This window comes from Pseudopodoces humilis, chromosome 11 (genome assembly GCF_049639895.1).
Source record: "Pseudopodoces humilis isolate 2021_Gansu_Grassland_sample_001 chromosome 11, ASM4963989v1, whole genome shotgun sequence".
In the NCBI taxonomy this organism is placed as follows: domain Eukaryota; kingdom Metazoa; phylum Chordata; class Aves; order Passeriformes; family Paridae; genus Pseudopodoces; species Pseudopodoces humilis.
The window spans coordinates 20645558-20663417 of NC_142210.1; the positions used below are offsets into that span (position 1 = coordinate 20645558).

Sequence of the window (17860 nt, forward strand, 5' to 3'; positions counted from 1 at the left end):
ACAAGGGATACTTATTTGCACAGCCTTCTATTAGGGACTTTTCCACAGCTGGGGGAGGGCTCCATCCCTTGCTGTTCCCAGTCTGAAGGCACTCTGGATGACAAGACTGCATGTGCTGGAGCCTTGACTCCACTGATTTTCTTGGCATTTTAAAAGCGTTCGTGCTCTTAAGATGCAGCACAGCCGACCCGGCCAAGGCAACAAATTAGACAAACACAAGGGTTGCAGGAAACCCTAAGACAAGATGCTTTAAAATGATTTCTAGATTATTTCAGAAGTGATCTGCTCAACTGACTCAATACCCACTGAACTGATATTGTAAGGCAATACTCTAATGCAGATCTTTCACACACGTGCCTCAAACACCTCACGTATTCCACCTCAAATAAACACTTAAACATAAATAAGAATACTAAAGTTTGCATAAGCTGATTGGCAAGAAATAACTATGAAGTCTAATGCAGTGATTCATTTTCTTGGATTACAGCATTCCCAAATACAGCTCCTTGCTAATTCTAAAGACCCTGAAGCACATCTGCAAATCCTCATTCCTTACTATGCCAGCAGCACTTTTCCCCCCTCTTTGGCTATTGACACAGCTAATTTTCATAACTGTTTCTTTCAGTTATGTCTCACATGTAAAAGTAGAGAGCCATATAAATACACACTCTATAGATAAATAATGGAAAACCTATGTTTTACACATAAATTTACTCAAGATATTTCAGTGTGTGCTACATTATGAATATCTTGGACATGCTGCTTTGGTTACTACATCAAAGTTTGTTCAGGCAGCTGCTGCTGTAGCAGTCAGCAAAGAGACAGAGAGGAGAAAGGCAGGTAGGTATAAGGGATTAGAACAAGTTACTAAACTCAATTTAGGTAGAACTGGCTGTGTGCAGAATGGCTTGTGATAAAGGAGACTTGATTACAGTAAAGCACTGGATCGTTCATCTAAAGTTTGAAATTTTTAAATGACAAGTCTCTGAAAATGCTCAAGAAAATTATTTCAAAAGCAGCCAGACTTACTTGACCACTATTTCCACTGCCTAACACTAAGAAATTTCTTCTCAGTTTTGTTTTCAACTAATCTTACTTTCATTGAATTTTCACATTAAAAAAACCCTTGGTTTTTCAGTCATGACCTCTAAACTTTCTAATAACTTTACCAGGTTAAGCTAGGATATGCAAAATAGTGGTTCCTAGCAGTCAGACTTTAGTTATAGCTTAATTGTCCATGAAGACTTTTGTGACGTGCCAAGATACCTCTCCAAAAAGCAAAATAAAACCAAGACCTCGCCCATAAAACGCATTTCTGCTTCCAACAGATAGAAAGAGAATGATGCTGGAGAAGTCACGAAAGATGGGGAGGCACAGGGTTCACCTTACAAAACAAATACAGCCCAGCAAGCCCAGCATTCATATTTAAGTTCACACCGTATTAACGCGTGGGTGGGAGTGTTTCTTGGCACGGCCACTGGATCCATACAGAGGAGGTCACAAGCCGGAAAGGTGCAATAAAAAGGAATTAAAAATAAATAAAACCCTTGTTTTACCATGTGGGTCTTGTTCATTTGACTTTGGGCTGCTCCTTGCTCTGCGCTCCGGTTTCTTCAGGGCCGGGGCTCCCCCGCCGCCGCTGCTGGCCCCATTGTGGCTCTTGGCATAACCATTGTACACCGTGGTGCAGCTGCCTATATGGCTCTTGTAGATGGAGGAAGGAGGGCTGTTCAGGCGGTTCTGGCGGTCAATCTGCCTGTCTTTGAGTTTTTTGTGCTGTGGTTTGCTGTACTGATCTTCCCTGGTGATGTAGCTGGACATCCCATATAGTGGTATGATTTCTGAAATGGAACGGTTCGCCCGCGTTAACTTGGAATAACAAAAATCATTGAGGTTTGTTTGGGGTATTTTTCCCCAGAAAACCAAATTCCTGGCCATCTCCAAATGAAATTACTCCAGCTGTTCCTGGAGATTTTTAAAAGGAAACCCTTTTTTGCAATTATTTTGTATTAACTATGCTCCTTTGATGACAGAATTTTACTTTATACAAGTGTGTAAAATACTGCTATTAGGATGATGTTTTTCCCCTCCTTTTCAGTACTTATGTTTCAGGGACACAGATTTCAAGCAAAAATCCAGACAGAACTGATCTTGTGGAAAAAGCCTTCAGAAGCTGAGAGCAATTTAGCATTTTCTTCCTCAGGGGCTGACTGGACAGAACAAGCTGAGATGTGCTGGTTTCAAGCTGCCAACCCTAGATTACATGCAATTTAATTTCCCAGTATAAATAGACTTTACAATCGTGTCAGCTGTGCTGCCTAAGGAGAGAAGTGCAACACAAAGTAGAACCTTTGGAAATTAAAACTACCTAAAAAGAAGTTTAACCATTATCATAAATATCATGTACACTCTTCAGATACACTTCATTAAATACAATCCCCACTTCTCTCTCCAAGGATGACTCTTTCTTAACCTAAGGCAGGTCAGCTTGAAGGAATTACAGTATTTCCTGATTTTTTCTATAATTCAGTCCTCCTCCTTGTGCTTCATTTTGAGTGTGAACCTTGAAAATATCATGCCCAAAACAGTCTTTTCTTTGCTGGCAAAATAAAAATGGATACTCTGGGTAGCTACAGCCCCCACATGTCAGGTTATTAAAGGAGGCTCCCTCCATGTAAGAAAGGCACTCTCTAAGTTCTCCATTCCTACTCTTGGTTCCCCCAGCCCTTAAACCTTGCTGAACACAGGTGTGAAAGGCCATTTCCAGCCCCTTCCTCCCAGCTCACCTTGCTCTCCATATATTGTTGGGGGAAGATGATGCTGTGGGAAGAACTGTGGTGGCATGTCCCCAGGTCCAGTGACAGGAGGGTAAAACGCTGTGTGGGAATTGTGGATGAAATGGGGATGGTGTGCCAGGTAGGGGGGGAGGTGATGGGTTGGCGAGATGGCCGAAGGATAGCTGGGAGGGAAACACTCCGGAGACTGCGGCGTCACCACCACCCTCCGCACGCCCGTGCTGTCTTCTATCACCTGCAGGGAAAGGAGCACGTCAGGCACCATCAGAAACAGGCACACCTCTAAAACAGCATTGTTTACAGCTTGTCCTCCCACTGGGAAACAGCTGGGCCTCAGGTTTAGCTTCATGAATAAACCCAATTCTAAAATTAATATCAGCAGAAATAACCACGGTGGTGATGTGGCTTTTCCTGGAGACTCAGATATCCACACTAATCACTGGGAGCTGTACTGCTGCTAGTGATAACTATGTGGGTTAAGGGACAGAATAAATAACCTGCATTTAGGGAGGAAAACAATTGAAAAAGAAACACAAAGCACCAAAATAAACGTACTCATCGGGACTGACCTTATATCCTGCCCATAAAATTTCTACCACGGACTTTGACAGCGCCCTGAGAACAGAGTTAGTACCACTTTGGAAAGCAGCTGGCACTGCTCTTATGCAGAGGATGAACACAGACATGTACTCTGCAGGAACCTGCTGTGCTGGCCTACATTTGCAAAGGAGCTGCTCTGTTTGTAGCAGGTAGGTTTGTAGCTCAGGACAAATCATAGGGCAGAGGGTTTGTTTCTGTTACAGAGCTGGTCTATACATCCACACAAATCAGCTCTGGGATATGCATAACTTGGCCCCTAACGCCATAGTCAAAGCATGTAAAAACAGATGTAGGAAGGTGGAAATGTGCTTAGGCTGAAAAATGGTTTTCAGGCTATAATTTTTCCAGAGTTGTATTTCTGGAGAACAGTCAACCAGCCAAATTTCAATCCAGACTTAGGAACCAAGCTTTTCTTGAAGCTCATTCAAAAACTTTCTGCCATTTCTTAAACTAAAAAATACAACCAATGTAAGAACAATTACTATCCCTTTGACTCTGTATGCTGGCATGGATGAGACAGAAAAGCATGAAGGAAGCCTACTTTAATTTCATGCAACAAACAGGTTGTTAAAAACCCCATTTTCTCTGAACTGACTGATGACACACAGATGGAGCAGCATCGGTGACAAGAACGTTGTATGAGATAAGTGACCCTGCACCAAAGGCACCTGCTGCAAGATGCTGCCACTCTCAGCTGATCACCACACCATCAGCTGGAGCTATCCACCCCACAGCAGAACCAGCAGAAGAGACTCTGCTGTGGATTGCCCACACTCCAGTGGCTCTCATCACATCCCAGTGTCTTTACCTTAAACCACAAAAAAAAAAACCCAAAAAAAAGTGTATCCTGGAGCAGAGGAATGGCACAGTGGCTGTTTGTGCCACACAGGACCAGCCCTGCCCAGGGGCAGTGCCCACAGCCCTGAGCAGAACTGCTCCAGCAAACAGCTCCTGCCTCAGGCAAGGTATCACAACAGGAGAAAACTCACCCAGGAGCAGCTGCTGACCCAATTCCTGCCCCAGGCCATGTGTGCCCTCAGGTTATGCACATTTACACCTGTTAGCTACGGGTTGTGACCACGGACACACAATTTCTGTGGCTTGGCTGGCCTCTACAGAAGACAATTTTCTATAGAAAGTTTATTCATTCACTTGTAACATTTCACATTAAAAATGCGTTGCTTGCTGAGTAACCATTACAGTAATTGTTTGGCTTAACGTACCTGATTCTACCCTCAAAATTTACGACTTCCACTAGCAATTTGTCAGCTGCCAGCTTTAAATTTCAAAGACTTTACAGAGTCCTCAAAAGACAGCTGAACCTCAGAGATTTAGACTATCACATCCTTTCAACTGCTGTATTTTCAGGCTTCCCAATTCTGCTCCACAGCATCTCTTACCCTGCTGCCAGGTCTCAAACCTGCACTCTGAAACCTGGAAAAGAGGGAAATCCTTTTCTGATAAGCACACATTTGGAAAACAGAACTATTTATCTAGGACTGTGCACAAAAATGCTGAATTTAACTCCCAGACTCAGATTATGTTGTAACTTAATTGAGAGAGCAAGTTCCTACATCCTGATGTGAGAGGTTTTCATCGTGGCTTTAACTAGTCCAAGCCTCAAAGCCACCTCCAAGCTCTTATTTCTGCATCTAGACCAGCTACATGTGCCTTTTGTGCTCTGGTGAAAGATGAATATATTAAGGAACAGATTTAGACAGAAAGCTTGTACACTGAGCAGCACATAATGTAAACCACATTTAAAATTATTAGGATTCAGCTTCCTGAACTATCATCTATAAAGCAGGGAGGAAAGCTCAGAGTCCTGTCAAAGACCTTTCTGATGAAATTACCCTGCTAGATAAAGCTATAAAATATCAACAGGACTGACAGAAGCCAAATATGAGGGGATAGAACAGCAAATTTCAGTTGGGAGGAATCTAAAACCACCAACTAGTCCAACTCAAAGAATGAGCCAGCCTTCCAAATTACTTTAGTTGAAAAGCCAAGACACTAATATCTTTTATTTGTTTCCTCCCAGGCCATGAATGCAGACAGCATTATTGTTATTCTGTTTGCATACATTACAAATGAACACAAAAACACAGGGGACCTTGCAAAACCCACTTTATTTCCCAATCCTACAGGGCATTTTCTCTCTAAACTAGGAATTATTGGTATATATGTACATTTCTGAAGCGGCACATTCAATCTTTAAATACACTATTCTGTCCTTAACAAATCAAAGTTGGTAATCTGATTAATGTGTTTTATGCATTAGGTAGCTATAAAGACTGCAGATATCCCTTGATCTGTAAAACCTGCAGTGAGTAGATTGTAGTAGTGCCACTCTGGGAGACAACACTTAGTTCATCAAAGATAGATAAAATCAGAATTGATCCATTCATGAATAAAAAACATAACTTAGCAGAGAGGTTCAAGTTTGCTATTTTAAGAAGAAATCTGCAATTCTTTGCATCTGCTTAAAACCATTTGTCACAAAGATCCTAAGTTCATCTGGAAACACTGTTAAACTGTCTCCACTTCATTGCCAAGAATCAACAAAATCCTAATCCTTGTTGAGGTCTCTAGATGCAACTGGAATATTAAAAGTAATTACTATTACTAATTTTAGCACTTTATATTGCAAGAAAACAAATATCTCTTGTCATTTGGCACCTAGAGATAAACTTTCATTATTTTGTGGGATTTCTTTCAGTTAGTAGGTAAATTGTCTTTTGCTGGTATTTTTTGTGCTTGCTGGTGTAAGTGGCATGCCACCTCAATAACAATACTATTATAGCATAGTTCTGTGTGGGTTTTTTCCCATATTTTAGGGAGCTTAATTGCCGTGTGAGGTAGGTGATGATCTTTCAGGGCAGTCTGGGTTAACATTACTCATACACAATAAAACTGCCTCCCCCACTGGTTGCCACATTTTGGGAATGCCATTTCAAATGTTATTTGTTTTCCAGTGCAGATATTACTGTAGTAACTAGAGATAATTTGTGGAAAAGTACATCACACTGCCCCATGTTGTCTTATTTTTCTCCACTGAAATTTAGTATTATACTCTAAGGAAAAAAGCACAGCAATTGTGCACAGGTAAGTTGTACCTGGATTTTTTGAGTCCCAGTTAAAAAAATAACCACCTTCATTCTGTAACATGTCTTTACTCTATGAGTTTATATAGCAATATGCAAGTAATTTCCATTTACTTTCAAAAAAAAAAACCCCAAACAACCCTTATTTCACTTAAACTTAATCTGCTAGATTCAGCAAAGACATTTGGAGCTCAGCCAGTGGGTGGACCACAACCAGTACTTTGTGAATTTCATAAACTAATTTGAAACTTCATTCATCTGTACCCAAAACCAGTAGAGAATGAGCTCATCCACGAGGCACTTGGATGTCAACATTTTATTTATTCATTTAATTTCTTAAAGATGCCAATCCAAATTCACGCCAGTCACAGCAAGTTTGCATCACTATCTTTAGAATCCATCAGTATTAAATCAAACACAAAATTAAATCTATGCCTTCAGTGTGGAAAATAGACAGATAAATATCTAGAATGCTGGCTAGCATGTTGGGGTACTTTAAATCTGCAATGATACAGTTCTTCAGGACCAGTGCCTATAAACTCAAAAGGATCACCACTTCATGGCTTGCTCCATATGAGATCTGCACAACCTTGCTTGTGTTCAAAGCTTTAATGAGGATCACCCTTGTTAAAGGATGCCTCGATTGACTGCAGTCTACAGAACACCCATCTCAGTTCTGTGAGCATAAAGCCACACAAAAAGGAGATTTTCAGCAAAACCTGATGCTAGCCAAAAATGCTTTTGGAGAACACCTCTCTTAGGGGAGAGAACGTACCCAGGACCAAAATCCTGATTTTCAAAGATGGGATAAATTTTCTACCATTTTAAATGTCATTTAAAGACATTGCTCTTTCCAGAAGTTGTGCTTTAGTTCTGTCAAATGCCATATGCTTGGTGCAGGAATATTGAACTGCAGGACCACGGCACAAATTGAACATTTCAGACCATAGAAGACCAATGGCCAAAGAAGGTTTTTCAACACATGTGCACCTCATGGTCCAACCAGTAAATTTGTCCTTTAGTCTTAAAATATCTGTGGCAGAGAGCCCATATTAACAAACCTGTAAATAAAATCAAAAGTGGAGTTTCATGCCAAATTTTTATGTCCAACTAAAGGCAAGTAACTTCTCAAATTCAAGTGGAATTGCTCCAGATTTATTTCAGAGAGAGCAGTCCTAAGCCAGTAGCACTAAACAAACAAGTTAATGATCCTGCTTTTTGATATTTTCATTTTTCTAGTTCTCCTGATCAGAACACTTCAAGCCTTCCTCCTCTCCTACTAGACATACACTGAAAAGCAGGAAGCACAAGTCATGAGGATGTCCCCAAATTTAATACCTTAGCCTTCAAATCCTTAATCTCACTTAAAAGTTGCAGATAAAGAAGCTGACATCATACACATTTAATGCAGATTTCTCTGCCATGTCACCTTCCACAACCAACTTTTACAGCAGAGATATTGTCCACCAAGAGCACAGCAAGGAACTTCTCTTGTCTATATTTAACCAACCCTTAGCCCACAAAGAATTGCAGGGACATGAACCCTGATCTGATAGCTCTTATCTGCCAGAGGTGCACAGAGGTTTGTCTGCTGAAAAGATAATGCAAAACACTGGCTCTTCAAAGAGCTGGACTTTAGAGAGCAAAACCATAGCATCAAAGATTTGAAACGGTGGTGTGTATTTGTTTTCTGCTATTTTCCTGGATCATTTCCTGCCCTGGCTAAGCCTCATCATTGGGAGTATCTCCTTAACATCAACAAACCCAGCTTCTAGTCACAATTATTAACATGGTCCTTGAAGTGTAGAAACTGAGTCTGTGTTTGTGCTGCTTCCAGTGGGGCTGACCTTGCAGGGCTCACGTCCTCCTGCCAATTGTTCCGAAGAGGTGATGATGCACCACGTTAATCCCGCGTTGCAACCATTCAATAACTCATGTTATATTCAGGGATAACACAGGCTTGGCATAACAAGATGGAAATAAGATTTCATGCCCTTTTTTAATAGGCACTGTTGCTTCTCTGCAGGGGTATTGCTTTCTGCCTGACTCCTAGATTTACACTTTGGGGAGAAATCAAACCAAAAATCAAGTCTATTTTGATTCATATCTCAGAGAGCATTAATTTGCTTTATGGCCTTTCCCTTGGCATGTTAAATTTAAGTTGTGTTCTAATTGTTTATCATAAAAGACTGGGTTTAACTATGAAGCAATAGACAAAAGCAAGAGCAAATAAGGCAGAGACATTTATTACAACAAAGAGCTAATTTCATTACTACAGACTTTCAACTACTATTTAATATGAAGCAGTCTGAAAGACAAGAGGCTCACTCACCACAGAACAGAACACACATTCCGCTGCAGAAAAGTGCCGAACACAGAGTTTCCCCCTAAAACTTTACAACATATTTCCAGCTCCTTGGAAAAACTGCTTCAGAAGAGGGTTTTTGGTTGGATTTTTTCTGGTTAAGAAACTACTTAAAGGCTTCTTTAGTGGAATTATTATGGTGCCCCACAAAAAGCTTCACAGAAGAACTGGGCTCAGAGATACAGCTGGAAGACTTTCATCCCTCTGGTTTGGAAAGCATTCCAATTATACCCAACCATTTATCTCAGCACAGAGGTAGAGAGGTATAAACATTTTAATATTAAAAAGGTGTTAAAGTTATTTCAGAGAAAGAATAAATCTTTAGATAAACCTTTCCATGATATGGGCCAGTTTATTAAATTAGGTGAGCCCATGAGGAGCATTAAGCAGCAAAAGCTGTCTCAAAACTCCAACCAGTCCCCTTGGGAGGACTGAGGAGCAGAAGGACCACCCTGACATCCTACCCTCTCTCCTAGGCTGGCTAACAAATTCCTTCTTACTTGAAGCATGTTTTCACTCTGTTCAGAAGTCAAAATACCACAGAGTGATTGCAGTATTTTGTGGGATTTAAGTATGACGCCATCCACAATTTTTCAGAATTACACAAGCTCACATGTTTCCTGGGGAGGAGAAGAGACTCCAGGACATCATCTATTTTCTGCTTAACAAGATGCCAAGCTGTATCTATCAAAAGTTCTTATGCTATTCATAAGGATATCTGAAATACTTTGTGTACTTTTAAGGAAGCTTTTGGTCCAGGTCTCAATGAAAATGGTAAAATTATTTGATTTATTGTATTGTTCACAGCTGTTATGCCTTATATCAATCTTTTGGTTTGGTTTGGTTTGTTCCTTACCTCAGAAAGAGTCTAAGCTTTGCAGAAGATGGAAGGAACACACTGGTAATCTGGGGTTATTTACACAGAAGAGCAGTAGCTGTTCAAGAGCTCCAAAACCTAACAGCTTTGTGAAACCTTTTCCATTTTTTCCATAAAAAGTTAAATCACATTTATTCTTGAAAATACACCAAAACCCTCAGTTTTTGGTATGCTGTAGAAAGATACTGAGGATCAATAGCATATTTTACAGCTACAGTGGCTCCTTCTCTCACTTCCATGGTCCCCTACCCCTTCTGACTATCACACGAGGTCTTGAGGCATTACCCAACATCAAGGACTTCTCCCCTGATCACAAACAACACAAGTTGCATTTATAAGCTCAGTCTGTGTGCAGAGCTTTTGCTGGTGCTCAAACCCCAAATCTATTACAAATACCAGGATGTGAAGGTGCACATCCCTGCTCACCTGTGCAAATGTGGCCATACTATCAGTACAGAGCACAAGCATGAAAATGTGCATCACCATTTTCATTAAAACCCCTAAATTAAACTTCAACCAAGTATATTTCTCTATCTGGATCAATGCTTTTGCTTCTACATTTTAAATTTTTTATTATTTTAATAACAGAAATTTTAATTCTTCAAGAAGCATACCTGTGAGATATAACCGGGAGGCACATGAATAGGGGGAATGGATCCATTGGGTGACATCATGGGAACCTCTGCTGGTCCTAATAAAAAGAGAGTAATAAGATATCAGTTTTTTAAAAAAATAGCATAATTGCTTAGAAAAGGTTAAAAATAGCTTTATTTTTGAAGCCTGCAATAACAAAATGAGCAGCTCCACTAATTTCTGGTATATGGAAAATGCCTTGTGCCATCATTCTGAGAATAAGACCGTTGTTCAATGACTTTACCATATATTCTGCTGAAATAATATTTTCATCGTAAAACAGCTAGAACACAGACTTTATATTACCCACTGATCAACTTATACAGCATTAAGCAGTAACACAATATGTCCTTTAGCAGCCCACAATTCCTATACTGAACTCTGGTTAAGTTATTCTTGTCGAAGGCATAGGAGCAGGGAACAAAGCAGAAACTGTGCAGCCTGGAATTAGGCAGCTTCCAAGGAAAGCGTCCAATTGTAGCAAAAAAAAAAAGTCACATATGTGAAAAACTATCTATCTATTTAAGAATGCACAAAGACCAAATTCATTATCTCAGCTATTCAGACTAACCTTGGAATGTGGTTATACAAGCAAGAAGCTTATGGTTTCCACTCTGAAATCCAGCTCTGAACATGCAAGTTCCATTTTGAGGCACTGAGTACAAGTACAACAAAGCAAGTGCCATAACCACTGTGCTTCTGGAAATGGAGCCACATAGCTAAAAGAAAGTGTCTAGATAAAATGGAAATAGCTCTCTCAACTGCTCATTGATTCACCCATTAACTTTGGGAACATCACATGGAGCAGCCAGTAAAACAAACCCCCCAAACATCAGACAGATGTTTGCAATCAGAGTTTGCTACTTGGAAAAGAAAAATTAATTTAATTCCTTCCTTATTACATATTAAAATCTAACACTGAACTGTTAATTAGCCCATCTGCCCCCATGGTCAAACTCTTGAGAGGTGCTCAGCAGGAATCTGCTCCTTGTCACTGCAAACTGAATTTCAGCTTTGACTGACAACACAAAAGATAATACCATCACCTTCTCTGATGGAGAAGCCATCCCGCATCTCAAAACCATATCACATTCTAGGGAAGGAAGCTGAACACTAAAACATATGAAGCACTTCAGGCACAGATGGGATGCAATGGCCTGTGGGAGTGACTGCTCCTAAAACTTAAACTAATCTAATGAAATCTCCAACAACAAACTGAGTCACAGTCTGCTATCTGATATCAGCAAAACCAGTCCACATTAAATTAGCAGTCATTCCCTAGCCATCTGCATTTTTATACTCCTGCTGCTTCTGGTATAATCAGCAGAACTTCCCACCTCCCAAAATCCAAGTTACACACAGGAATCCAACTGAGTTATTTTTACCTCCTCTTATCTCGGTTTGTTTTCTCTATCCAGTTATTTACAGTCTAACCAGCCCCTACAGCTTTTACTACTCACATCTAGATTTGAAATACGGCAAACCATCATCAAATGTATAAGGCAAATGGGAACTCTGAAGCTTAGATTTAAATATTTTGGATCTGGATTTGCTGGACTTCATACTTTCCTACACTTAACTATAAGGGGAATTTTACCTACAGTACAAGCCCAGTAAGGGAAAAAAAAAAGCTAATACTTATTATTCAGTTCATATGGATTTCTCTCTTACCCTATGGCCCTCATAACAATATTTGTCTCCCCAGACAGCCAACAATTTTAGTGTCAATGGAAAAACTTCAGGCTGAACAGTAAGTGATTACTGGGAAGGAGCTGCCATGTAAATGGCTTTATTTAAATCCATCAAAAATATGAAGTGACAATTGCTTCAGAACAGAAATACTGTTTGAATAACTGTGCCTTTCCAATCAAAAAAAATCTCCACAAACTTCTTTTGAGTTTTTTATTTCTCTCTGAATCCACTTTGTCTGTACACACTGCCAAGTTTTGCTCCACAGTAAGCTGGGCAGTACATAAAAGGTAAAGGCTGATATTGTGAACGTGCAATGATGCTTTTCTCAGGATTTAATCCACACTGGATTACCAAGAGCTGTTCAGTTTTTCAGGACAGAACATGCTTGAAAATCTGTAAAATGAATAGTTAACAGTTATGTGGCACACTCATTGTAAATGATTTCTCCAACTCAAACAACTGCAAGAAAAACTTGATATAAACTAAAAAATCCCGAGTTCACCATTTAAATAGACAATAATTTAAATATTGCACATAAATGTTGCTCAGCAGAATGAAGCATTATGCATAAACTCTTTCAGCCCTTCAACAAAACTTCTTATAATTGTATTGGCCAGTTGTTCTAAAAAATAGCTACTCTGGTTTGGAAATAAACTCAAAAATGGAACAGTTTTGGAGTTTCTACACAGAGAGCAGACATATACAACAAACAAGCAGCATTTTTCTCAGCATGCTCCATATCTGCCCTTCCAAACCTTGTGCCAACTGCTCATATGGAGTAGTGATCTACTTGCAGGAAGAAATCAAACTCCCACACTGATACTGTTGACTATAACACTTCCACTCCAATAAAAAAGAAAAAAAGTAATATTGTGTTTTATCATCAAAACGTGCACCGTGCAAGATGAGTCTTAACCTTGCATATGACCCACAAACTGTTAAAGTCATTTGGATAACAGGTTTTAAAAGACTGACAGCCTGGTGATTTGCAGCTAGATTTTGTTTCCACTGCTTTGATTTCAGGGTTAGCCAAATGACTTTAGCACACATTATTGCATTCCTCTCATCAACAGTATCAAAACAACTTCAAGTGGTAATAAAATAAAGACCCCCGCCTCCACAGCTCAATGAGTCCCAGCAATTATTAAAGATTCTTCTTGTCCAACCAATATGGTTAACACTGAAACAAAACTGTACCTTTTGTTTAGCTTGAGTTTTGGTTGGTTAGTTTTGGGGTTGTTTGTTTGGGGGATTTTTTCAGTATTTTTTATTATTTCTAAAAAAACAGAACATTAGAGGAAGATGTTCCTCAGCTGCTTGTATTCCCAAGATGGACCTAAGTACTGTATACTCTCAGGAATCACAACTTTGCAAGTTTAAAGAAGCTTGTGGCTCAATACAAAGTTTACCCTAAATGAGAAAACGTCTGTCCATTCTATCAGAGATGCTGCACACTGAAGTGAGCTCGCTGGAGCACTTTTCAAACCTGTTAAGAAAATGCAGATTGGCTGCTGAGTTCCTAATGAAACTGAGCCAGCAGCGCTTGGCCACCTCGGCTGACAAAGCCAGTGGCCAAATTCCACCCCAAGCTCCTTTCCCGGGAACACAGCACATCTCTGGCTCCTGGAGGGCTGCCCTGTCCAAAATGCAGGTGCAAGGAAATTATTCCCCCTCTGCTGAAAGAAAAGCTGGAACCACCAGGCTGGAGGCACCAATGTCCACCTCCCCAGGCAGGAGACAGACCCCACTTGTCCCCTGCTGGCAGAGCACAGTTTTCCTATTTCTAACACATTAATATTTAACAGAATAAAACTTTGAATAAGTAAAAGAAGCAACTCAGTCTCACATAGTGGCAGAACTAATTAACACCTTAACACCCCAGTCTCAGCCTTTCCTCCTCTTCCGAAACACCTGCTCCCTTGGCCCACCCTGTCACCCTTCTGATGACATTAAAGCTGAATATTTTAACCATTTCAGATAAACAACAAGGTTTTGTAAATCTATTGCCTTTTTAAAAAAACACCTGCATGCTCAGTCTAACAAAAATGACAACAATCATTCTATTCCTTCTTGTGCCATGTTTTATTGGGTGATTTTACTGAAGATCAAAACAGGGCTCCCTTCCACCTCTTGTCTCCCACTTGCCCAGCCAGAGGATGCTCCTGTCAAGCAGAGATTGACAGTTCTTCTGGTCATTTTTATTCCTTCTGGAATAATGTCACAATGTACTTGAGAAACTTCTGTCCCAAGATTTTCAAGGCTAATTATAGCCTGGGTTGAAACCCATGACACTTTCAAAATTCTTGTACAAAACCAGTTTTGGAATAAGTATGCACTTTTTTTCCTGTTCCCTAGTGACCTTTAATGAATGCATTAAAGATCACTTTAATCAATTTTCTTGCCGTAAATTATAGAAGTCAGAATCTGGCATTTCAGTTCCTTGAGCTACAGCAACTTCTTTCCTATTTCCTTCCTTCCAAGGGCAAAGAAGTCATTTTACCACACCATTTTCATGAATGCTTAGAGAGCGCTGCTTTTCTTTATTATGTCCCCTATAGAATATTTTTCACATCCAGCTCCAGCACATGGGCATGTTTTACAGAGTTTCTAGTGACTGTTTTGCAACTACCAAACTACCAGGTTTCATTAAGTTCCCATTCTGAGAGCAGTTACTGGAAATTTCCTGAAGTTCAGGAATTTCTCAGCCTGTTTCCAGCAAACACGTACCAATTTACCATTTCACACCACCATATTCTCACTAGCAGAGAAACAACATGAAATCTAGTGATTTTGCAATTTGAGTTTCAAAGTTAAGAATCCTGTACATTTTAATAACAAGAACTTACTGAACTAGCTAAGTGAAAAATTAAATTCAGGTAAATGCATTAAATTTTATAAAGTTTAACAGTTAAAATTAACCCATGGAAAAATATTCTGCCTCTCCCTGATCCACAACAAAACTGGTATCACATCTTTCACATGTAACGCTTCTCAGGAAGTAAATCTATGGAGCAAGAGGTGTGACGGAATGAAAAGGAGAGATAATTAAAGGGCAAATTGGTCTGCTTTGCTAAAACAAATGACCCAGGGCTTGCTGACCTTGGCTGGGACCCAAGGGTTTGCATTTTCACATGGATGAGCAGCTGTTCCGGAACAATTTCCTCAATGAAACAAGCACAAACAGGCTCCCTGTCAGGCACACGTGTCTTCTCCCTCCACTTGGTTATTCTCAAAGCAGCTTAAGAACTAAACAAGGTGATGACAAGGAAAAGAAAAAAAAACACCCTTCCAGAAGATCCTTCCATTCATCTTCTTCCCTCCACAGCAGAGCTGTGGTGAGCATTTTTCCCAGCCTTTTGGCCACAGCCTAGAACTCTTTGTTAGCACCAAGAAAACATGAGCGCATCAGAGCATTTTGTAAATGATACAAACCAGGATGTAAAGAGCTCTCACATACCAGTATCACCACAATTCTGAACCGTACTCTTTCCTAGACAAGAGCTAATTCAGCCCCTAATTTACCTCTGCTCACGTACAGTACAAGGCAGAGTCAACTCCCAGGTGTTTATTCAAGATCCTAGGTCTTAAATCTGCTGCTGATCAAGATCTAAATACTTTGTCCTTAGAGCAGCGTGAATTTGTAGATTAAAGCAGCTCCACATTAGAGAGAAAAGGAGTAGCTTTAACAATATGAAGTGCTTGAAGGGTTGACAGCTATAAAAAAAATACCTTTGGAGAAATCTGAAATGGCAGAAAAAAGTCCCACTCATGCTGCATTCAACCTGCCGATGGCAGGGTTGTGAAAGGTGCTATAATAGTTACCTGTGCTTTGATAAAAAAAGTGACCAGCACTTGGTCATCCCCATGGCACCATCTCATGCCTGAGACAGGCAGCAGGCAGAGTTTTATCCTGCTTATCCCTACAGCTGCCACATGCCCATTCACATTCTGGCACCTCAACTGCTTCTTTTCTATTCACATCACAGCTAAGTAGTATGAAGTGATTCCTTCACCTTTGAAGAGCGCAAAAACATTACCAAAACCCTCAAGTTTAACAGAAATGGCTCCATGGATTTCAAATTATCTTGGATCCTGCAACAAATGACTATTTAAATGGAAATCGAACAGCTAAAAGAAAAAAAAAATAGAAAAAAGAGAAGAAAAAAATCAGCTTGAGAAATCCTGCAGGTGTATGGTTTAACCAGTGAGCACAGTCACCTCTGTATGTGCAAACACAGGGTTTGACAGTGGAGATTGAAGCACTTTTGATGTAGGTAACACACACTTCTTGAACTCCTTGTGACTTCTATGACCGCTCCATGTTTTTTCTAAATCCCCAGATAACAAATAAAACAGCTCTTTACTCACTCTCACAATTGTGAGTTGATTGTCCATTTGCCGTAAATATAATTTAAAATAAGATGCCAAACAAACAAAGCCAAAAAAAAATAAGATGCAAGTTATAAAAAAACACACTGGTGCCTTGGAGTTTCAGTACATGATCATTATTAAGACCAAAGTGCAAACCCCAAACGCTCGAATGACACGTTCAGCCCTTGGACTCTGCAGCCACAGACCCGACAGGACCAGCCACGCTCCAGTCTGGGTTTGACTGATGCTTTCAACATGTGCAGACGAACTCACTCAACCAAACATCCAATCAAACTGCTCAGAAATCCGTGCCAAACGCATCCAGCTGACAGTTCCTGAAGCATTTTCTGGCTTATTTACACGACAGCACCTTTGCTGTTTACACTGGAGCCTCTTGAAAGCCGTTTGTGTTACGGCGTTTGCTGCTTGACCTGCTGCACGCAGTGGGAGGCTCCAGCACGCCCAACCTGGAGTTAAACAACAGCACCCCACGCTTTCATGTCAGAACCACAAGATTCCTACTCAGCAGCGTGCTGGTTTGCAATGTGTGTCTCCCAGATGTTGTATTCTGGTTTGGGGCATATTCTAGAAATAATGCAGTAACCTGTAAAAACAGGAAATTAACTAAAAGCTATTGGTTGCCCCGAACATGCCCTGTCCAAAACTACCACAGTACTACAGCAGTCACACAGCAGCACTATCTCAGCCGAATTCTGAGAGGAAGTCAAGTTAAATCCTCACTCCAGTCCACCACAGAACTATGAATTAATAACTTTTCAAGCATCAAACATTTGTTGTTTCAAACATGAAGTGGTTTGAATTTGGAGAGACTCCAAAAATTTGGATCCTGAGAGCACAGAGCTGTCCCGCTCCTCACCTGCCATCCTACACCTTGGTTTTGGGTTCACCACACTTCACTAATTTAACAAGCAGAGAAAGGTCCAGACAAGATCAACAGCCTTTTAACAGCCTGGCACATCCTCTCCTGGTGCATCTAAAGCTTGTCCTCCTGCCGTGGGGCTGGAAGGAAAGGGAAAAGCACCTGGGGACAAGGACCTGGTCCCAGCGCATATGGCTACCCCACCCCAGTGACAAAGTATCAGTGACCACACTCTGCAGTGATGACACTTAAATTTACACATTATGAGAACCTTGGACAATCTAAAGCTCACTTAAGTCTTTCAAAGAGGTTGGACAAGTAAACTTGTTCATCCACAGAGAATGGAGCTGGACAAGGGGGATTCTTCAGATCTCTTGCTGTTCCTTCAACATTCCCAGGTGAGTTTTGTTTCATTTTTAACTGGACCCATATATCTTTCACTCTAGAGTTTCAATTTACAGGCAACATTTTGGAGTGGAACACTTTTTGTTGTTGTTTTGAACAGAAATGGAGTATTTTCTTGTTCTAATCTGAACAAACAAG

General features: G+C 40.4%; 1 protein-coding gene across 1 annotated transcript in view; it reads right to left on the minus strand.

Moving 5' to 3' along the window:
* The window catches only part of FNDC3B (fibronectin type III domain containing 3B), a 183690-nt gene that overhangs the window by 80856 nt on the left and 84974 nt on the right, over positions 1 to 17860 (minus strand). The window contains exons 4-6 of the mRNA XM_005525084.3: positions 10356 to 10432; positions 2787 to 3030; positions 1557 to 1841 (exon numbers count right to left, since the gene is read on the minus strand). Of these exons, the coding sequence (XP_005525141.1) occupies positions 1557 to 1841; positions 2787 to 3030; positions 10356 to 10432 (606 nt within the window). The remainder of the gene's footprint in view (positions 1 to 1556; positions 1842 to 2786; positions 3031 to 10355; positions 10433 to 17860) is intronic.